This window comes from Aspergillus fijiensis (assembly GCF_003184825.1).
Source record: "Aspergillus fijiensis CBS 313.89 unplaced genomic scaffold BO72scaffold_44, whole genome shotgun sequence".
Taxonomy (NCBI): Eukaryota; Fungi; Ascomycota; class Eurotiomycetes; order Eurotiales; family Aspergillaceae; genus Aspergillus; species Aspergillus fijiensis.
The window spans coordinates 77,440-98,593 of record NW_024469020.1 but is presented as its reverse complement, the minus strand read 5'-3'; the positions used below and the strand labels follow the sequence as shown (position 1 = coordinate 98,593).

General features: G+C 52.2%; 6 protein-coding genes across 6 annotated transcripts; 2 read left to right on the top strand and 4 right to left on the bottom strand.

Annotated features, from left to right (window-relative positions):
- Positions 1 to 2,412: 2,412 nt before the first annotated feature.
- On the bottom strand, positions 2,413 to 4,605 carry BO72DRAFT_409371 (rRNA-processing protein PWP1). The gene is made up of 2 exons (XM_040942403.1): positions 4,023 to 4,605; positions 2,413 to 3,922 (listed from the first exon to the last, which is right to left on the bottom strand). The coding sequence occupies exons 1-2, from the start codon at positions 4,277 to 4,279 to the stop codon at positions 2,575 to 2,577; spliced, it is 1,605 nt and encodes a 534-aa protein (XP_040798847.1). The 5' UTR covers positions 4,280 to 4,605; the 3' UTR covers positions 2,413 to 2,574.
- A 126-nt stretch (positions 4,606 to 4,731) lies between these two features.
- Positions 4,732 to 5,583, top strand: BO72DRAFT_450288 (COX assembly mitochondrial protein). Its single transcript, XM_040945218.1, has 2 exons — positions 4,732 to 4,878; positions 4,979 to 5,583. Exons 1-2 carry the CDS (start codon positions 4,845 to 4,847, stop codon positions 5,227 to 5,229), a joined length of 285 nt encoding a protein of 94 aa, XP_040798846.1. The 5' UTR covers positions 4,732 to 4,844; the 3' UTR covers positions 5,230 to 5,583.
- Positions 5,584 to 5,652: 69 nt separating this feature from the next.
- BO72DRAFT_470506 (uncharacterized protein) lies at positions 5,653 to 11,455 on the bottom strand (the record flags this gene model as incomplete). The annotated part of the gene is made up of 9 exons (XM_040947033.1): positions 5,653 to 6,521; positions 6,640 to 6,729; positions 6,822 to 6,904; positions 7,763 to 8,431; positions 8,628 to 9,138; positions 9,246 to 9,341; positions 9,860 to 10,811; positions 10,886 to 11,089; positions 11,174 to 11,455. The coding sequence occupies 9 exons, from the start codon at positions 11,453 to 11,455 to the stop codon at positions 5,653 to 5,655; spliced, it is 3,756 nt and encodes a 1,251-aa protein (XP_040798845.1).
- Positions 11,456 to 12,046: 591 nt separating this feature from the next.
- Positions 12,047 to 13,282, bottom strand: BO72DRAFT_383790 (F-box protein; the record flags this gene model as incomplete). Its single annotated transcript, XM_040941526.1, has 2 exons — positions 12,047 to 12,193; positions 12,290 to 13,282. 2 exons carry the CDS (start codon positions 13,280 to 13,282, stop codon positions 12,047 to 12,049), a joined length of 1,140 nt encoding a protein of 379 aa, XP_040798844.1.
- A 2,091-nt stretch (positions 13,283 to 15,373) lies between these two features.
- Positions 15,374 to 16,932, bottom strand: BO72DRAFT_450283 (actin-related protein 2/3 complex subunit 2). The gene is made up of 5 exons (XM_040945217.1): positions 16,773 to 16,932; positions 16,024 to 16,694; positions 15,862 to 15,962; positions 15,759 to 15,807; positions 15,374 to 15,702 (listed from the first exon to the last, which is right to left on the bottom strand). The coding sequence occupies exons 1-5, from the start codon at positions 16,832 to 16,834 to the stop codon at positions 15,623 to 15,625; spliced, it is 963 nt and encodes a 320-aa protein (XP_040798843.1). The 5' UTR covers positions 16,835 to 16,932; the 3' UTR covers positions 15,374 to 15,622.
- A 152-nt stretch (positions 16,933 to 17,084) lies between these two features.
- On the top strand, positions 17,085 to 20,299 carry BO72DRAFT_434263 (snoRNA-binding rRNA-processing protein DIP2). The gene is made up of 3 exons (XM_040943233.1): positions 17,085 to 17,112; positions 17,178 to 17,432; positions 17,506 to 20,299. Exons 1-3 carry the CDS (start codon positions 17,096 to 17,098, stop codon positions 20,120 to 20,122), a joined length of 2,889 nt encoding a protein of 962 aa, XP_040798842.1. The 5' UTR covers positions 17,085 to 17,095; the 3' UTR covers positions 20,123 to 20,299.
- Positions 20,300 to 21,154: the final 855 nt, after the last annotated feature.

Genomic DNA, 21,154 nt, shown 5'->3' with positions numbered 1-21,154 from the left:
GCAGCAGCACCGAGATGTGAGAAGGTCCGGGCGGACAACCAGGACGCGCCACGGAAGAGAATAGAATTAAAAGCCTTTCGAGGTATGAAGGCAGGGAAGGAGGGAAAGGAAAGGAAGGGGATCCAGGATTCTCCGATCGAGGATGTAAGAATCAAAGTACGAGAAAGGAACGGCGAATAACCCCCAAGGAGGAATGGGAGAAAAGAAAGAGGGGAAAGAGGAGGGAAAAGAAGAGGCCCGGGGAGGAAGGAAAGAAAAGGGCAGACGAGGGACGGGACCGAAGGAGGAAAGCAAAGGAAAGAGGCAACAGTCACAGTCGAGTCACTAGTCAACTCGTAACGTTATTGGGGAGGGGAGATGATCTCTCTTTGCTCTCTTTGCTCTCTCTTTTTTTCCTCTCCTCTTTTTGCTCTACTCCATAAATCGTACCGTACTATCCTCCTCTCTGGTGCCTCCTTCAGCGCTTCTAATCTCCACTTGATCTCGCAGAACAAAAAGTCTGGGCTGTTCGGGAGGTCAAATTGGTGGGTTGTTCCGTGGAAAATTAAGCCCTGCGCCAAACCTCCGGCCTAGTAAGGTTCAATTGCTTGCTTGCAATGCCCTTTGTTCACCTGTGGTTCGGCTTAGTATTGGCGCTGGTTTAGGCCCAGAATGGGGAACAATGGACCTTCCAGAAAGAAAGAGATTCGCCTCTCCAGCCGTTCGTGCCTCTCTTGGTGAAAAAAGTCGATCAAAGAGTCTGGTTCAGTCGAACCACCGGTTCGTCGCTGGGGTAATTATTTGATCGAACCAGCAACAAAGCATAGGGAAAGCCCAAGAATTGGGATCTTGCGAGGGGACTGACTGACTGCATAATTCTTGCCCAAATAGTACGTTGCGCTCAGTACTCACCTCTTTTTTTTTTGTTCCGGTGCTCCGACGGGCAGCGCAGGCAAGTCAGGCGCGGCTAGTCGTGCGCTGCGATTTGCTGCATAGATCGAATAGTCTCGACCTCCAGGAGCGTTCGAGATTCCACAGTACCAAATCGGCCACGGCAAAGGTGCTACGTCCGGTGGCCAATGATACATGAGGCGTCGAAGGTGGGGGTACACTGGACTTATCCAGCATGACATGGAGACCATAACTACGGAGATAGTCTACGATGTAAGCTATGGGTTTAACATACGAGCCATGCTTATGCACCCCAGCACGAACTCAAGGACCTAAGGGATAAAGACCCTGGGGAGCCCTAGATGCCACGATAAGGCCAGCTCAGCTAAAAGCTCGAGCTACCCTAGAGATCCCAACGGTAGGGGGGATTTAGGGATCAACGGAATTTCATGGACAGAGAACAAATAAATCTCATGGAACGGTAAAAGTTCCGTGTTGTAGTCGTCTGGGACGATGGTGATTCGCAGAGATAGTCGGAATCATCTAAACCCAAGCGGGCGTGGTCAAACACGGGACTGCATTGCACTGCAGCGACGATGGCCAGCCCACTCGGGTTCTGGGCCAAGAAAGGCAAGGTGGCGCGGCCCTGGCGGGCCTCCTGGAAACCGCCATGTGCCCTGAGCGGTGGGGATGAAACAAACTGCCGTCTCACCTGCTCGGACTCTGTGACGGATGCTCATATCCGCATGACGTTGCTTGTTTTCCCCCTTCCGCATGCAGTTCACATCATTGATTCTGGTTCTGGCTACTTTTAGCCTTTTCAGCTACTCATGCTTCTTCAGTGTTCCACAGCTCATGTTGTCGGCCGGGGTCGACCCCTGACCGAATGAATGGTGTAAGTTAGAGTATGTACCGCATGAGGAGAGGATCAGGATCTGTTCGCGCTTGCGGGCAGGGCAGTGGGCAAGTCTGAGATTTTCAGCTTCCCCACTCCCGGGTCAACTTAATTACAATTAGATTGGCTCTCAGTTGACCTGTGCTTTTTTAGTGCGGATTCCTTTTTCTCCCACCACGTCTCTTCACGATGATACATCCGGTGGCTCAGATTCCCTGCATCAGATTCCCTGTCTCAATAGAGCTGGGTTCTTGGTGATCTGTCACTTGTTCAGGTGCGTCACCGGACGGAGGTGATCATCAATTTCCTTCATTCATTCCTTACATCACCGGTGATAGTACTCCGTATTCCGTACTCTCCGACCTTTCCGTAACTACAGTACCTCATGAACTGTACTCCGTACCACCGAGTGCAAGACACAGGTCCGGTACTCCGTACGTAAGGACTTTGTCAAACTTTGCTGAATGGAATCCGAGGATGAGCCAGGCCAGACACACCATGTGATTTGGTACTGCACTCAACCTGAGGCATCAGGCAATGTCTGTTCTCGGTAAACCAAACGGCCGATCATTGCCAGGCCGGGCGATCCCCCGTCCGCGCTTAAGTTACCTACGAGTAGTATTTATCATCGATTCCAGTTTCATCCTCTGAATGGGTATCGTGACGTTTTCATTGCAGGTCAATAAGGACTATGAAAAGAAACAGACAACAAAAAGAAGCACGACAAAACTATCTAGATATCTTCGCAAATTTTGAGGGTTCGACATGAAATTGTCTCGATTGTCGTCATCACGTGCTTTCGCTTGGCCTTAATCCTCATCCATCGACTCCCAGCCATCGCCGCCCTGCCCACCGCCAACCTCCTGTCCAGCATCATCGTCCGACTCATCCTGATCGGGCTGCATGCCCACCATGCGCTCCTTGACCTCGCCTTCCAGAGACGGCATGCGCGACACGAATGCGCGACGCACCGCCCCGTTGGTGGAGGTATCCCAAATCTGGACCACGCCCTTGCTGCCGGCCACGGCCAGGCGGAAGCTCACGTCGGCATCCGGTGCAAAGCTCGTCGAGAAGACCTTGCCCACCTCCAACTTGCGCGAGACGACCATGCTGGGCTTGTTGTTCTCAACATTCCAGAGCTTCACCTGCTTGTCCGTCGATCCCGTGACCAGGAAGCCGGGGATAGCTGGGTTGATATCGAAGGCCGACACGGAGGAGTCGTGCGCCTGCAGCGACCACACGGGCTTCGACTCCTTGGGGGTCGCGGGGATGTTGCGCACGTCGTAGCGGTACACCATACCGCCATCGGTCGTCACGTAGAAGTAGTTGGGGTCATGAGGGTCCCAACGCACGTTCTCGACATCCGTATCCACGCCCCAGCGAGCCTTGGAGTCGGGCGCGCGCATGTCCGCGGCCACCACGGTCCGATCGTAACTACCAGTCAACAGGATCGTAGATTCGGTGGGGTGCCAGTTCAACGAGCAGACCTTGTCGGTGTGGTGAGAGTAGGACTTGGCGCACTTGGTGGTCTGCAGGTCCCACAACTTGACTGTCCGGTCCGCCGAGCCGGAGGCCAGCAGGTTGCGGTGCTGCCGGTTGGCAGCCAATGCCAGCACGGCGTCAATGTGGTACTCGTCGTTGGCCTTGGGTTTCTTTTTCTTCGACTTCTTGCCCTCCGCATCGGCACCACCCTGGCCGAGGATGGCGTTGGGATACATGCAGTCGACAATGTCGAGATCCCAGATCTCGATGTCCGGCTCCATCGTTCCAACTGCGACGAAGTTTCCCGTGGTTCGGCCCTCAGCGGCCTTGCCAACGGGGATATCCAGCCACTCCACGGCCAGAGGAATGGCAGGCAGCATGATGTCGTGGTGTACGTAGAGATTGTCGGCGGCGTCCTCGTAGACGTAGACCTCGAGATGGGCGACCTCATCCTCCACCTTACCAGCCAGAATCAGGTTATCCTTCGGCATGATCTGCAACTCCTCTCTTTCCTCATCCTCCTCCTCCGGCGGCATAACCAGGTACGGGTCCTCCTCGTTCGGTTGGTGATAAGCCAGCGACTTGACATTGCCGAACATGGTGAACTTCTCGCCATCCTCATCGACCTCGTCGCTGTCGTAGTGGTCGAGATCGTACTCTTTCAGGTCGTCATCACTGCAATGAACCCGAAACATTAGATCTTCTCTCTCTCTCTCTCTCTCGGCCGCAATCTCCATAATACAAACAAACGACGGAGGATCTAATATCGACTTACTCGGTAGCAGTTTTCTTCTCCGCATCAGCCGCGGGCTTCTCATCGTCCTCCATAGCATCATCGCCGCCATCCTTCTGATCCTCCTCCATGGCCTCGTCCTCTTGCGCAGCCTTCAGGTCACCCTGCGCTTCTTCGAGCTGCATCTTCGCCAGCTTCGATATGCGATCCATTTCCTCCTCGTTGATTTCATATTTCGTAGGGAACTGGGCTGCGACACCTTGTCGCACCCACGCCGCCGTGGTGATCATAGACGACATATTGAGTGTGAGTCGTCACCTCCTTTTGTCGTTTGGAACAGAAGTGGTAAGAAAAAATAGCGATAGTGAAAGAGAACGAGAAAAAAAAAAGAGTAGCGGCGGAAATCGATAAGAAATTCGCCGCGCGTAACCTCCCAACACAGGGGAAAAACTTCTTGCAAAAACCTTCAAGTCCTTGTCTAGGGTCAAAACCAGCAAGACAAACCTGCAACTCTGCCTCTTGACGGAGGTCTATATATCAAGTAAAATGAAAAACGAAGTAAATCACCTCGAAAGACAATCCAGGGACAAAAAACAAATACGATAACCCAACTTCCCAATCCAAGTTTTTTTTTTTTCTCTCTGCTTGATTCCCCCGCCCGGCAGAATCCCCCTCCCTCCCCGATGTCCCATATTCACCGCCTTGCTATCAAATCCCGGCCGGCTCCCGCTGGAAGTCGGAGTGGCTGCAACTCAAGTACGAGTAACTAAGGAATCGTTGCGCAATTGTCAGGTGCTCAAGTCCTACTTCCAACTACGATCAATTACCCAGCAGTAAAGTTCGCCGAAGAACAATACCAACAAAATGCATTCCCACCTTCACACCCCCTACAACATCAGTATGGTTCCCCCAGCACTTCCCGCCGCAAACAATGAACCCCCCCCCCCCCTCCCCCAATTCTCAAGCCTCCAAGCCCTAACGTACGTGAACACAAACAGACTGCGAGGAAATCATGACTGCATTGGACGAATGCCACGCCCAAGGGTTCTTGCACAAGGCGCTGGGCAACTGCAACGACATCAAGCGCGAGGTCAACAAGTGCCTCTCGGAGCAACGCTATGCGCGCGCAAAGCAGAACCGCGACCAGGCGCGCGAGAACCGTCGACGGATTGAGAAGATCTGGGCGGACGAGAAGGTGTTTGAGGGGGTTCCTCCTCCTCCTGCTGCTGCTGCTGCTGAGGGGAAATAAAAGCCCTCGGGGTGACGAGATTGAAAAGGATGGCATGATCTTGTTCTATATTGTGCTGGCTGGAGATTTTTTATGGTTGGCGTGTAGGAATCTGTACTGTACTCTACTCACGCACACACACTCACACACACATTGCATCTGGGATTGGCGTTGGGGAAGGAGGATTATCATTTTTGTTCTACTTTTTTTTCCCATGATATGTTGTTTTGTGGTTACTGAGAGCTAACGTCTCTCGATTCCGGGTTGGGAAGAAAGATATCTCGAAAGGTATCTTTATCTTCCAATATGAAGATATGAAAGATTGGATATACAGCTCACTGCTCATACATATATGGACACATTTTTTTCTCTTCCATCCCAGCCGAACGCCATACTTAAAAATAGCAACAGAAAAAAGCGCAACCCGGATAAAAAAAAAGCAGATTATTCCTCCATGGCATCGCCCGCAGCCGGAGCCGCAGCAACGGACTCGCCAGCTTCATTGCCATCCTCCTGCTTAGCACCCTTGTTGTGATGACGACGTCTGCGCTTCGCCTTGGGCGCAGCAGCATCACCATCGACTCCTTCCTCCGCCGCAACCTCCCCCTCGGCCCCATCAGCGTCAGCATCCTTCCGCTTGGGCCGAGGCGCCGCCGCCGCCGCCGCCGCACCACCCTCGGTAGTCCGTTTCTTCGGCTTCTTCATACTCAACGGATTGGGCCCCTTGGCTTTCTTCATCCCCGGCTTCTTGCTGCTGCTACTGCTGTTCTTGGTATCTCCCGAGGCCGCCGCCGCCGCCTTAGCCTCGGCCTTCTTCCGCGCCTCCTCACTCAACCCCGCCCGGAACTTCCCTTGCTCGACGCCGTCGCGGATATCCTCCGAGGGGCCGCTCATGGGCTCCAGCACCATGACCGAGCGCTTGACATACACGATCGGCACGCCGGGGATGGCGCGCGCGCCCTGGCGCAGCTCCCGGGACTTCTGGATCGCGGTCTCGGCCTCGCGGTCCGTGCCGCGCTTGCGCTTCTTGCCCGCCGCGATCGCCGCCCGCTCCTTCTCCTTCTCCGCCGCGGCCGGCGCGTCCGCCGTCGCGAGAATGTAGTGCTCCTTGTTCTTCTTCACCTCCGTGGTCGGCGACAGCAGCGACAGGAGACACTCGACCTCGTCGATCGGGGTCGAGTCCTCGTTGTGCGAGCAGTGCCGGAGGGGCACTTCCGTCGGCGGGGGCAGGAAATGGGGACGCATCGGGTTGTTGGTGCGGGGGTGGAGGGGTTGGTTGGCCATGATAGCGGCGAGGGAGCATTTCGTGAGGACTTTGGTGATGAGGGGCGGTAAATCAGTAAAACAGAATCGATCATGCAACCACACACATCATGTGTTATTTGGGTTTCATTCGGAGGGAGGGAGGGGGGCTTCAGGCTAAGAACTTACGCGGCTTCACCTTCCCTTGCACGGTGCGCTCCAGCGCCGGGATCAACTCCATCTTGAAACTGTGCACTGCGCGCAGGAAATTTGAATCCACTGAGCCAAAGACAATTTGTTAGATGTCGAATTTTTTCGATGGGCGGAGCAGATCTTATCAGCGTCCCTCTGGGTGAATTGTTGCGACTTACCCAGAACTTGGTACGGCTCACGGAATCCGAATGTGAGCTCATACTGGTGCATCAGCTTCCGGTACTTCTTGGAGCGTTTGGCCCTCATCGTGACGGTGGTGAATTGGCCGGATAAGGTGGGATCGATTCAGTTCAAAAGACGACGATGTTTCGGCTTGCTTCGATGATGTCTGAAACTTTTTTTCTGCCGGTGATTCTGCCGGGCGGAGAGTGCTAGGGGGTGCGGTCTGTGCTTCGCTTACTAGCCGCAGCCAGGTACTCGTTTAGATAGAGACTGGACATCTCAACATAAAGGTTCAGTTCTTGAACTCTGCACTTATCCACTACATTTGTTTTCTTTCCTTCAATGTGAAGGTGGCATATCCTAGGTAAGAGCCAGGGTTTTGTTTGGAGTCGTTTCCGCAGACTACAGGTTGTTCCTGCATCTACAATCTTGCCGGCCAAAGTATGAGATAAAAACATAGATTAGAAGTTGTATAGTCTATCAATCGAATCTGTAAGCAAAATGCCTAAGTTGGCAGACAGCGACGACTACTCCACATCCCCTTCAAAGTAAAACACAAGTGGTATCAATGCCCATCGCCATGCAATATATACACCATACCTTCGCCATTCGACCATCTACACACACCCACTGAACGCCAAGGGCTGCCGTGACGCAACTGAGCGCCGTTCCGCCCTGTCGACAGTACGCCGACTGCCCAGGCGGCGTAATCACGCACGACAACACGGTATGAGACCCGAAATATTAGCCACGCATGTCGTAGTGGACATTCAGGTGGATCCTTGTATGCAAGTTATATCAATGCTTGAAATCAGACTCAATGCTCTCTCCTCCTGCACGCACCAACCACGACGCTGATATCGTCCATTTTCCCTGCACCGCGGGTCAGCATCCCTTTCTGCACCGAGACAGCGAGACCGGAAAAAGCTAAGTACACTTACCACCTTGAATGGCCAGACCCTCGTCGATTGCCTTCTCCATATATGGACTCTCCGCGAAGGGATCCTGCGCAATCTCCAACGTAGCCCGCAGCAGTTCCCTAGCGACATAGACCATCTGCTCGTGGGCCAGCACCTCCGGCGGCGCCCACTCGATTTCCTTGTTGTCATAGCGCCCTTGGTGCCACTTGTCGAGGCTCTCAAGAACGACCGTCAGGATCTCATGCTCCCAGAGATTGTCCACGACGCCATCCGAGACCGCGAGCACGATGTCGCCCTCCTGCACGTCGATCTTGCTGAGCACCGCGTCCTTCTTCGGCGTGTCGACGCTGTTCGTGCCCAACTGCATCGGACAGTCAAACCAGTGCCATTGCTCCTGGGTGCGGAAGAGCATCGTTTTATCGCGGGGCCGGATGACATAGATCTTGCAGTCGCCGAGACAGGTCACATACAGCAGCGGGTTCGTGTTCCCTGCATGATCGCGCGTGCAATGCAATAGGGCGGTGACTGAAGTGGTCGTGCCCAGCCATTGACCCGGGGAGCTGGTCGCTTGGATGGTTTCCTCGTAGGCCCGTTGCAGGTAGCCGATGGGGTCGAGTTGCGTACTCGCGTTGGAAACGCGCTCAACCTCCAGCGCCCAGAAGTGAAGGAGCAGTCTGGCCCAGAGACTGTATGGAGATCAAGCAAAAGAGAACGTGGTCAGCAATGAGCTTGGATGGAACAAGAAGACAACAAGATTCCTCTCTAAACCCTTGATGTAGGTAGTCTACAGGGTCCAAGGGGAAATGGGGGGGGGTGGGATTGACAATTTGGGGAACAAGGTTCGGAGATAACCAAAAAAGAAAAAAAAAGAAAAACACCTACGCTGCATGGCCCTGGGGCTTGGTTGCCCACGCTCCTACCCCATCATTAACAGCCAGATAATTGTCGGCGACTAGAACGGCATCGTCCCCATTGTTCAAGCCCCGGACTAGATCACCCCGAACGGATAATCTCTTATCCTGACTGAGGTAGTGGGTGGTCAGGGGGTCGGAAAAGGAAGATGACGGGGGAGAGAGGAACGGTGGGGGGAACGGCCGCGGCGCGCGTTTGGCGCAAAGGGCATAGCCCGTCTGGAAGCAATACGGAGATTGCGAGATGGGGAAATGTGGGTTAAGATCTGGAACCGGCGTGGTGATGCCGTAGGATGGCCAAACGGCTCGATATCGCCGCACCGGCACTGCGGATGTTGGGGAGACCCTGGAGTGCGCGCTCCACAGTGGGCTGCGTCTAAAGGCTGACGAGGGAGATGAGGGGATGATGATGGAAGAGGAGGAAGAGTAGGAGGATGAGGAGCACACAATCGAGCTAGCAAGCGACTTGGGCACCATGCCCGCTAATGATTAGAGGGAGTCTTTGATAGGTATTACTGTCGTCGTCTCTCTACAACAACTAGAGAAGACCGACAGAGGAAAATTTTTTATTTTTGTTTCTTCTTTCCACCAGTTTTCTCTCGGACAGTCTGTCTGAAAGGAGACACCGCAGGGCAGGATCGGGGCGGTTCCAGAATTTCCGAATTTCCCACTTCACTTGACTTGACTTACTCACCCTTGATCAGAGTCATGGTCAGTCAATAATTCACCAGTCAATCCGCTTGACTCAGCCGCCCCACCACCACCTGACTACTTTCTGCCTGAAGCCTCAGGCATTATTGACTGACTTGGTCGAAAATGGAAAATCCTGGGTAGATAAAGTGATGATCAACATCAATGATCTGGGGATCATCCAATATCACCCCACTACCTAGTAGTCCGAATATGTATCTGAATTGAGCACATACGTAAAGACGCTTCAGGCTGATGATATCGAGTTTTCTGCATAACATTATTTCCCCATGTCTGCTTTGCATTTTTCCTGTTGTGCACATGGGCTGCTCCTCCACTCATTAAATCATCACGTCATAAAGCATCAATCGTGACCGTGCAGAAAGCACAAAACAAAAACAAACGAGGGAAGAAACAGACTTTCAGAATCGAGCACTTGCTCAGGTTAGGTTCTTTAGCAGCCATTGGCCGCCCGCAGCTTGTCAATCTCGTTTGCGATGGTGGTCAGTGCACCTTTCATCTCAACTGCGAGATAGCAGAGGTCTTTATCGTCCCGGATGGTCGATACTGCCTCGAAGATGCTCCTGGAGAGGATGTTACACCGCGAACCGAGCTTCAAGTGTGGAAAGTTCCGGCGATTCTCTAATGTCATGACGGTCAAGTTCCATCCGGCACAAGGACAAACACGCTCGGGGTTCATGGTACAGGCCATCGCACAGCTGCAGGGTGATCTACAGGTACATCTTCTCTCGCGAGCATAATCGATCAGACCACGTCGCTCATCCGTACGTCGAATTTCACCGATAACTCTGCTTTCCAGTATGGCTAGTACTGCCTGACGGTGCCCGAGGATAGTCTCACGTTCCCACGCCGCTGAGTCTACCGATTTTTCTTCCACGAAACGCAGGCGTAGTTGCGGGACCTTGGTGCGAATTGCGTCCCTAGGGGCGAATGACAGATACTTCTCTGACCCAACAATGAGAACTTCTCTAGGGGGCATCTGATATGTGAGGCCCGGGCCGTCCCATTTCTGGCGGAACTCCGATTCTGGATTTGCCAGCAAGGCCAGGGTGGACCGACGGTATCCGACGAGGTCATCAAGCGAGAACCCAGTCGCCCTCAGCGTATTCACCGCTCGACGGACAAGCCCAGCTTGGTGTTGGCGCAAGATGTCCTTGCTGAAAATCAGGCACACGGATGGACTGTCTAGGGATTCCTTACAGACCAGCAACATCTTCATTGTGCTATGCTGCTCGGGAAGCATAAAATCATCCTTGGTCGTGACGCGGGGGATCCCAAGGTGAAAGTAAGAGCATAGCTCGGCGTTCGCGATTTCCATGATCAGCTTGGCGTACAAGGAGTAATACAGAGTCTCCACAGCTCTGACCAGATCTTTGATACTGTTGGACGTCGCGAGCTCCTCTGCCTTCCGGATAAGTGCTAACAGGCCTTCATTATCGTCCAACTGCCACCGAAACTGCACGTGTTAGCCATGTTCACCCCCAAAGGAATTGAGACGTCAGAGTGTCCTTCACGCACGTCAACGTTGTAGAAGTAGAACACTACGACGACAAATTTGGCAATGGCGTAGACCTTCTTGTAGACCTTCATCACACTTTTGATCCAGTCTGTAAGATCCTCATTACCAGATGGATCCATGTATCTGACCAAGCCATTGACCAGACTCCAGTCAGGAGAGCCAATTGCGTAGGGAAGGGCGGGACGTTCGATTGGAACCATTTGCTGCGCGTCTCGGTCAACCCACAGGCTCAAAGCAGGGGATGATTCTAGAGAGCGAGGACGCGCAATTACCTCGATACAACTTACAGCTGATGCGTAGGATACCGCAGTACTGCCTGACGAGCGCAATCCCATCTCTTCTGCCAGTCTTCTGTAGTTTTCCTCCCTGCTTGTCTGAAGCAAATCCTGAGAATACTTATAGAAGCCATCCTGCTGGTCGCCGAAAAGGGTCGAGTCCACGGATTCCTGATAGGTATGACAGTGAGGATCGAGTTTCAAAAAGTGAGATTCGTCATCATCACCACGCGGGAATAGTTTGCGCCTGGTCGATGCCCATAGTTGCGATGCGGCTCTGTGGGCGCCCTTCATTTGAAGAGATAAGAGATCGATGTGACTTGATGTTCACTTGAGTGGTTGGTTTAAGAGTTACTCGAGTGATCGATGTGAAAGGAAAATGGAATGATGGATGGACACGATAGCGCACGAGGGGTGACTGAGAAACAGTGCGAGTGATGAGAAAAGAAAGCGATAGCCAGGTGAAAGAGACCCAAACCCCGTGTCACAGTACAGCGAAGAGGTAAGGCGAAGTGAAAGTGAGCATACGGGGATGAAAGTGGTAGAAGCTAGCTAAGTACCAGACATTGTGTTGACATCGCGTGTGAGCGATGGAACAGAGAAGGTACAGGCGGACAGCTCAGGTGTGCTTGCTACTTCATCACACTTGGACCACCATCGATCTATATGCACAATTGCCAGTAGTCAAGCTCTCAAGTGTTTACAGCTTATTTGCTCCAGTCGAAGATACAAGGTGAGAGAAGCTCTAACATTAGTGAGAGGATTCTAATACAGAACATAAACTTGCTAGCCTCCTATGCCTACAACCAGCAAGAGATACAAGGACATTTCGCCACCCATGCGCTGCGCCAGTGCATTTTGACAAGGACAAATAATGATATCAAACTATGAAGGCAGTGGATCAACTTCGATGAGGGCCTTGTCCCCATTCGACGTGTATGGTAGAATAACTTCTGGGATTCTCCATAAAATTTCATTTGCTCGCCTAATGAAGTCGGGCGGCAGATTCCCACTTTCGCTAAACGAGAGAGACTTCATATGAAGGAGAAAAAGTAATTAGCCTGCATCTCATGGAAGACCACTCAGGGAGTTTAAGGTCGATTGACCCAACCATATATGTATGCTTACCTTTAAGCTGTTCAGACCTCTCACCCACTCAAGCCCCAGGTCACAAGCCTCGTCGGGTAGGCAAGGATAGTTTTCAACATGATAGAGGAGTATATCATGGCAATTTTCCAGCCATAGTACTTCCAACTTTGCTCCAGGAGCTGGACTGTCATCGTCCATGTTCGAGTCGTCGAGTTCTCCCTCGATGCCACCTAGCCAATCCAGGAATTCAGGCTGAACTCCACGACACGTCCTCAACTTGAGTACTCTCAGATTCGGGTTTCTTTTGACCAACATCATTAGCTGCCAGGGAGTGATACCAGCTCGCTCCATGACCAAACTCTGCAATCCGCGGGGTCCATAATGCGCGGGCTGTCCGATCCCGATCAGAGAGTTCCACGCAGTACTCCCCGGTGCGGGACTCAACCAAGCACTTGGTCGCATGGAACCATCGCGAATATGTGGATGTTCAAGCCGCAGCGCAAGGTGGTTGAGAACATGTCGGCTATTAACAGCCAGAGCCGTCGCGCCCGTGACGTCGAGATTATATGCCATGAACTCGAGATTCCGAAGCCCTCGCCCGTAACGATTGACCACCTGCGCCAAGATTCTGTTTTGTTCAGGAATTGTATGCTCATAGGTCCGGGATGTCTCTTGCGTAAGATGTATTCGTCTTTTGTGGTCCTTGACTTTCACTGCGGGCTTGTAGGTCAACGGTGAGGCCCCGTGATTTGCCGCTGACTGAACGATTGATATTCTATAGCTGTCGCCCCGGACATTATCAGCTGAGCCCTCCAGCATCTGTTCTGGTGTCAACCATCCAGCTCGTAGTAGGGAGATAGCCGAATGAGAGCGCTTTTCAAAGACACCTAATCGTAGATCACTGAGGCACAGAGTATGCGACTCAAAGTTGCTGCGGCATGTCTCTCCAAAGGCTAGCAATGATTTAAAAGGCAGGTAAGAGAGAATGTGAAGGATAATTTCCAACGGTAAAGAGCTTATTTTATCAGACATCATGGGGTTTTGCCGGATGTCTCAGCCTGCCGTGGAAACGGTTTCAAAATCGCAAGGGAGTCTGCCAATTAGTTTATAAGCGATGGTCCCCGACACGCCTCGTTTGCACACTAACATTCGCCATCCAGCATGACTGGGACCTTATGTGATTAAGACAGCTAAGATCAGCTGAGTCGTTCGCCGAAGCCGAGAATGGCGCGCTCTTACCTGTCGAATCGTAGCTGAATTATCAGTGTCGCAAGTTTGTTTATCCCCGCATCAGCTCCGGTTCCGAACCAACAAGGGTTGTGGAGGGGCGTCTGTTCAATATGAAGAATGATCGGAGCTATTATACCACTATGTGCATGATGTGAGAGAACGAAGAACGCAAGAAAAGAAAAGGGGGACGAGAGAGAACGCAAGGATGAGACACCCACGAGGAGTGAGGATGTCCCGTAAATCACGGGGAAATCATTCCATGCAGGTGGGGACTTTTTCTGGCTGCACCATCTTGATCCAATGGCCTCATCGCATCCTCATTGGGACAATGCATATTGAGCTTATGGAAAGGCTCAACCCTTGGCATGAACCGGTCCGGAACAACTGAAGCGATGGAGGCCCTTGTGGAGGCTAGTCTAAAGGACGACTTCTTTAGTCGCGGTGGGTAACCCGGAGAAAGCCAACAGCAACGGCGAGTCAGTCGCCATTGACACTAAAAGGTCAAGGCTAACTGCAATCAAGCCTAGAATAGGTTGCCTTCTAAAGTAGCGAAATAAGGTGGGATTGGGCTTTCATATTCATTCTAACGGAACCAATCTCGAATTTCCCGTTGTACTCTATTCTTCCTTTTTCGTTTTTTATCCTTGCAGACCGGCTGCTGGGCGATTCGCTGGTTAGACAAAGCCGTGAAGTACGGGAATCCATTCGAATGGACGATGCGATCGGGTAGCACAGCTGCATGCTGAGCATGGGCGCGCTCATTGTGGGCAATCTGAGTGTGACACCTGAGCCTCACGACCTGCATGAATCACTATCAGCATTAACCCTATTTTCCTAGGTCTAGGTGCACAGTGCACACCAAAGAACGCCAATGCAGCCGGCACCCCCAAGGTCGGGATGATTATAATAAAAGGGTAGTACTATTGCGGTGATGCTGTAGGGATGCAGCGCCAGACGCAGTGGGCTGAGCTAGCGACTACAGGGCATCGCACGTACAGTACAGTACGTACAGTATTTAACTTACTGTGGTTACTTGTAGATCTGCCGCGAGCAGTTGCGGGCCCCTCCTCGGGTGGAAAGCACTGACTTGGTTCCATTGATTCCCACACATGACCGAGATCCTCCAATAGCAGGCAGGGTGTGGTGAAAGGTTGGTAGCTGATTCAATGAGTACCTCCTAGTAGTACTAGGTAGCTTGTCCTGTGGTCCCTTTTGAGCGTTACGTACGGAGTAGCGAGATCATAAAATGGATGGATGTCCGCGAGGACAATAAAGGAGACACTCCCGGTAATACTGGAACTCGATGTGACAGGCAGCAGGTGACCCAATTCTGAGACTCGAGCGATTGGCCGTTAACCGTAACGCCTTGTGAATGGAGGGACTCGTCTAGTAAGTCCATCGATAGTAGTTCAACAATGCAACGACGCAGCGATAGCGCAGTTGTGCTCTTTTTAGGCGCGTGCCGGTAAATTCGGGCTGCTTGTGGCGGGAAGCGTTGGAAGGTCGAGCTTGCAATAGTTATTGCTTCCCGCCCTATACTCGGGTCGGCTCGGCGAATTTGTTAGTTGCTGGTCACATATTCTCAAACTACATGTTTTCATCGCAAAATCAGCTGCTATTAACCAGCCTTCAAGAGGAGAAATCAAGGGCATGGGGTACTTGGCTGAATGGGCAATATGGCAGGGATAGGTAAGAATGGTCAAATGAGGCAAAAGGGTAGCATTCGCCCTAGACTCAACATTAGTTGAGTTGAGCCCAGTGAGGGGGACATGTCCCTTAGCACTGCAGGTGACAGGTAGTTCTTTGATCATTCTGGCATTACTGTATTGCTGTCAGCACTTCCCCACCCACCCCTCTGCTTGTCACGGTTCATCTTACGCACGCTCAGAAGCAAGGGTACTCTGCACTGTTGCTGATCGATTTCCAATGAGACTACTTCTAGGCCCATGCGCCTGTCAACAGTAGAGCTCAAACAAAGACAAATCCAGGCAAGGAATAGAAAGAAAATGAGCATGCGATACGAGTAAAGCTATACAACTGAGAAGCAAACAACTTCGGCCTATGCATGTATGCATTGTCTCCAGCACTACCCCTCCGCCGAATTGCAATATTCTATACAGAGAGAACAAGAAGCCCGCTATCCTACCCCTGGACCCGGAAAGTACGGCCACTGGCTGTCTTCCTCTCCCGCTCTTCGTTCTCGGGTCTCGCCCGGTTGAGTACTGCCAGGAATTAGTGACATGAACCCAGTCGAAACCCGACCGACATCGAGGCTTACCTTGGAGGAAGTCTGCAGTCCTCTTGCGCATCCGAGTGTGGATGTATGCCTTTCTGATGTGTTAGCGCCTGATTATTGGACCGGAAGCAAGAGCAAGAGCTACCTTGGAGGCTTTGATGTGGTAGTGGAAGTAGTCACGGAAGATCTGAATGTGGGAAATGTTTTCATAGCGTCTTTGAGGTGTCAAATGGCGAGGGAAAAGAACTATTCTCGATCAGTGGAAGTTGCAAGACAAAGAGAAAGGAATGCTGGGTGCGCAACTTACCAAATGTGACGTAGCTCAGTGTGCCGTCGTTGACGTTCTGCAGACCGGGCACCCCAGCCAACTCGAGAGGTGGATCGTTGCGGAAAAGCACTTGAGGAGCGTTCTGCAGCGTCAACACACGACGTCTGGCATCAACGAACTCCTGCAAGAAGACTTTGCCGAAAATGCGATCCGTTTCTTCCCGGAAGACGGTGCTGAAGATGACTGTGACTCGATCATGGCTGGCCTTGATGTAAATCGCCTCCTCTTCACGGTAATGGATAGCCATGACCTCTCCTCCTTCCTTGACTCCCTGAGGAGCCGATTCTGTGGTGTATCTCGAAGCCTCCTCCGATAGCTTTGCGAATTCGTCGAATGCTCTTTCGAAAGGGGCGGCCATCGCGTTCCGCTTCATCAGCGCCAATCGCATGATAAGGTCATCCTTTGCTTCCTGCTCAGCGGGGAGGTTCTCCAAGTCGATCAAGACGGAGAAGTCGTAGCCAGGCTCCGGGTCGACGATATAGGGGCCATACTCCCTTTCCAGCACTTGTTGGGCACCATATTGAACGAGCTCTCGGAAGCACTTGACTTGGATGGAGATGAGTATTTTGGTCTTGGATTCGGGAGTAGACAGATGGAAGGTGACGCCGTCGAAGTCGGAGACGATCTGGTCAATTGAAACTGGGGTGGATCTGTAGTGAGCATCAGGCGACCTGTTAGCTAGGAGCCTGGTGTATGTCGGAGGGGGCGGGGGAAATGGGGGGTTGTACCCAGAGAACCGCTCCGTCAAGAGGGAGTGGATAAGCACGTTGTGGTAGTCTAGCAGAAGCATGGTGACAAGCACACTCAAAGAGGCTGATATGAATCGAAAAGCGCCCGATGTTCTCCCTGGAATGCCTTGGTGATCTGGACTTATCAACAATGGTTCACTGCCACGAGGGGGTAATTACGTTGATGATGCTCGGGGAACGGCAGGCGGTGGGGAGGCTCCGAGTGGTCGCTGTCGCTCTCCGTAGTTGCGGCCGCCATTTGCGCCTATCGATAGCATTCATTCTCCGAGCTCCAAAATTTTTCCAGAGGCACGCACCCAACGATGGTGAAGTCATATTTGTGAGTCTCACGCTCTCCGACCATGCCATATTCATAGAGCATCATCTGACTGCTGACCTGGACAGAAAGTTCGAGCATTCGAAGACTTTCGGGCTCATCGCATCCGGCTCGTCCAATGCGATCTGGGCCCGCGATGAGGATAGCCTGGGTACTGCGCGTCGGACTGGCTCCGGGAGAGCCATCGCGGGCGCAAGTGAAGAAGTCCTTTGCTGGGATGTCAAGAAGGGAGAATTGCTAGGTAGATGGCGAGACTCGGCCTGTAAAGCACAGGTTACAGTGATCACGCATAGCAAGACGGACGAGGATATTTTTGCGGTGGGGTAAGTCTCCATCGTGATTCTTGGATGACCGATGACCCTATTCTAATACTTGTACTTACTTCGTACGTCTCAGTTATGAAGATGGAAGCATCCGCCTCTGGGATTCGCGGACCGAATCCGTCATCATCTCTTTCAATGGCCACAAGTCCGCCATTACCCAACTCGCCTTCGATAACGCCGGAGTTCGTCTGGCGAGTGGTTCGAAAGACACGGACATCATCCTGTGGGACTTGATTGCAGAAGTTGGACTTTTCAAGATGCGTGGGCATACCGACCAAGTCACCTCCTTGAATTTCCTTACACCATCCACCGAATTGCTCAATGCTGCCGGCCTCAGTGATCATGCGGGATTTTTGCTGTCGACGGGAAAGGATGCGCTCATCAAAGTCTGGGATTTGGCTTCGCAGCACTGTATTGAGACCCATGTGGCTCAATCGAATGGTGAATGCTGGAGTTTGGGGCTTTCCCCTGACGAGAGTGGTTGCATCACCGCTGGTAATGACGGAGAACTCAAGGTTTGGTCTATCGATGAGAGTGCTATGATCGAAATTTCCAAGGAGAAATTCGGATCTGAAGGTCAGAAGATTCTGACGGACAGAGGAACACTCTACCGCACCGGCAAAGATCGCACGATCGGAATCAGCTTCCACCCCCGGTCGGACTATATCGGCATCCATGGTTCGGAGAAGGCAGTTGAGATTTGGCGGATTCGCTCGCAGGTCGAAGTGCAGAAGAGCCTGGCAAGGAAGCGCAAGAGAAGAAAGGAGAAGGATGCGCAGCGTGCTGCAGACAAGGAAGGAGCCGTCGCCGAGACTGACAATAAAACGCCGGACGACGACGCCGCGTCTGCACCGGTTTCTGAAGTCTTCGTACCCCATACTATTGTTCGAACCGGGGGCAAGGTTCGGTCCTTCGACTGGATCAGGGCTAAATCTAGCGGCAAGCTCCACCTGCTGGCCGCTACCACGAACAATCAGATTGAGGCCTACAGCGTCGTGACCGCCAACAAGAAGAACAAAGACGAGGACGAGTCGGAGTACACTCGGAACTTGGCAGTCGATATTCCCGGTCACCGCACCGATATCAGATCCGTGGCATTGAGCTCTGATGATCGAATGCTAGCGTCTGCGTCCAACGGCAGCCTTAAGATTTGGAACGTCCGCACCCAAAGCTGTTTGCGTACTCTTGAATGTGGATATGCTCTCTGCTCGGCCTTTCTCCCCGGAGATAAGATTGTTGTTGTCGGAAATAAAGACGGTCAGCTCGAGGTCTTCGATATCGCCTCCTCGACTCTTCTCGATACGATAAAGGCCCACGACGGACCGGTATGGTCGCTGCAGGTTCACCCGGATGGCAAGTCCCTAGTTAGTGGCAGTGCCGACAAGTCTGCCAAATTCTGGAGCTTCCAGGTTGTTCAAGAAGAGATTCCTGGAACTAAGAGAACTACGCCGCGACTCAAGCTGGTGCACACAAGGACTCTGAAGGTCTCTGATGACATTCTCAACGTTCGCTTTTCCCCTGATGCCCGGCTGCTTGCTGTGGCCCTCTTGGACAATACCGTCAAGGTGTTCTTCGTCGATTCGCTTAAACTGTTCCTCAACCTATACGGCCATAAACTCCCGGTCCTTAGCATGGACATCTCGTGGGACAGCAAGTTGATTGTTACATGCTCAGCTGATAAGACGGCACGTGTCTGGGGTCTCGATTTCGGTGATTGTCACAAGTCATTCTTGGCACACGAAGACAGTGTTATGGCCGTTGCTTTCGTTCCGAACAACAAAGAAGGGAATGGCCACAACTTCTTCAGTGCTAGCAAGGATCGTTTGATCAAGTACTGGGACGGTGACAAATTTGAACATATTCAAAAGCTGGCTGGGCACCACGGCGAGATCTGGGCGCTAGCTATCAGTCACTCCGGAGAGTTCATTGTCACTGCCAGTCATGACAAGAGTATCCGCACCTGGGAGCAGACCGACGAGCAACTTTTCTTGGAAGAAGAGCGGGAGAAGGAGCTCGAAGAGATGTACGACAACTCCCTCACGGCCTCCCTCGAGCAGGAGGATGGAGAAGACGGAGAGAAGGCTGAAGCCGTCGATGCTGGCAAGCAGACGTCTGCCACGCTCATGGCCGGAGAGAAGGTCATCGAAGCCCTGGATCTGGGAATGGAGGATCTGGAGGTTGTGCGCGAGTGGCGTGCTATCAAGGCGAAGCAGCCCAACGCAGCTCCTCCGAAGCGCAATCCCTTGTACATGGCATTGGGAGACGTTTCTGCCGAAAGGCATTTGCTGAACGTTGTCCAGAAGATCCCCGCTGCTGCTCTTCAGGATGCCCTGCTGGTTCTGCCCTTCTCGAAAATCCCGGCTTTGTTCACGTTCCTGAACATCTGGGCCGGTCGTGAATGGAATGTTCCTCTCACCTGCCGTGTCCTCTTCTTCATTCTCAAGACGCACCATCGCCAGATTGTCGCGAGCAAGATGATGCGGCCGATGCTCGACGGCATCCGCGCCAGTCTGCGTCGGGTGCTGGCCCGCCAGAAGGACGAGATGGGTTTCAACATGTCCGCGCTGCAGTTCGTTGGCCAACAGATCCAAGAGTCGAGCACGAAGGACTACATTGACGAGGCCGCCTACGAGGAAAAGGAGGGCATGACCGGTACGGGCAAGAAGCGGCAGTTCATCAGCATTGCTTGAGCACGTTCTGTTCAAGTTGATTTGTTTTTACTATCTGTACACGTGCATGTGTTTGGCGTTTCAGACTTGTTGATGGGTCCTCTCTTTTTGGTTAAGCATGAAAAGTTCTATATCCGGAAGGTTATGATAGGTTCGACTTAGACTCCATGTAAAGTTGATACGATCAATTTAAGCAAGATTCATGGAAAGAAACGCATTGCGAACATATTGTCTTGATTTCTTTGTCTGTATCTAACTAATCATGATATAGCCCAGCACTCTACAGCCCAGCAGTTTTCATCAATTAAAGAACCTAATCTGAGTAGTCGGTCAGCAATGCAACAGACACAACAATCACGCACTCATCAAGCGTACAACAATCCAGGCCCAGATCAGGTCGGGAAAAAAATGCGCACAACCCCAACAATCCAAGCGAAGCAAAAAAAGAAATCAAGAACCGAGGAAACCCTCCAATCCGGGCTCACCCACACGAACCATCAAACAATGACCGAGGAGAAGAAGCAAAGCCGCAGAAACAACCACTCAGCAGAACCATTATAAGCATCGACGACAGTGAAACAACGTTGGCTTCCTGTCATACCTCTTCCGGCTCTTCCTAATATACCGGTTCTTGATTGCAAAGCTCTCATCATATAGGTTGTTCTGTAGCTTGGCCCCAATCCTCGGGCATGTTTTGGGGTTTGGGTTTTGGGCAGATTTGCTTGGTTTTGATTCTCGGGTGCGAAGAGATGTAGGGGATGGGGAGTGGAGGGGGTAAATGGCATACCTGATTAGTTGGATTAGTTTGTGTAAGGTGGTGTGTGTGTGTGTGTGTGGGAGAATGGGCTGGCTGTGTGGTGTTCTGTGACCAAAGCATAAATGGTCAGACGCTGCAGCTGCCAGGTGCAGCTTTTGTGGTTGCGTGGGGGAAGCTGGAAAGGAAAAAGGAAATGGGAAAATTATTGGGAGGAAGAAATTATTCGCTGGGTTTGCTCGGCGGAATGGTTGGGCCGGGAGTGGGGAGGTGGGAGCCCGCTTAGTCAGTAGTTAGTC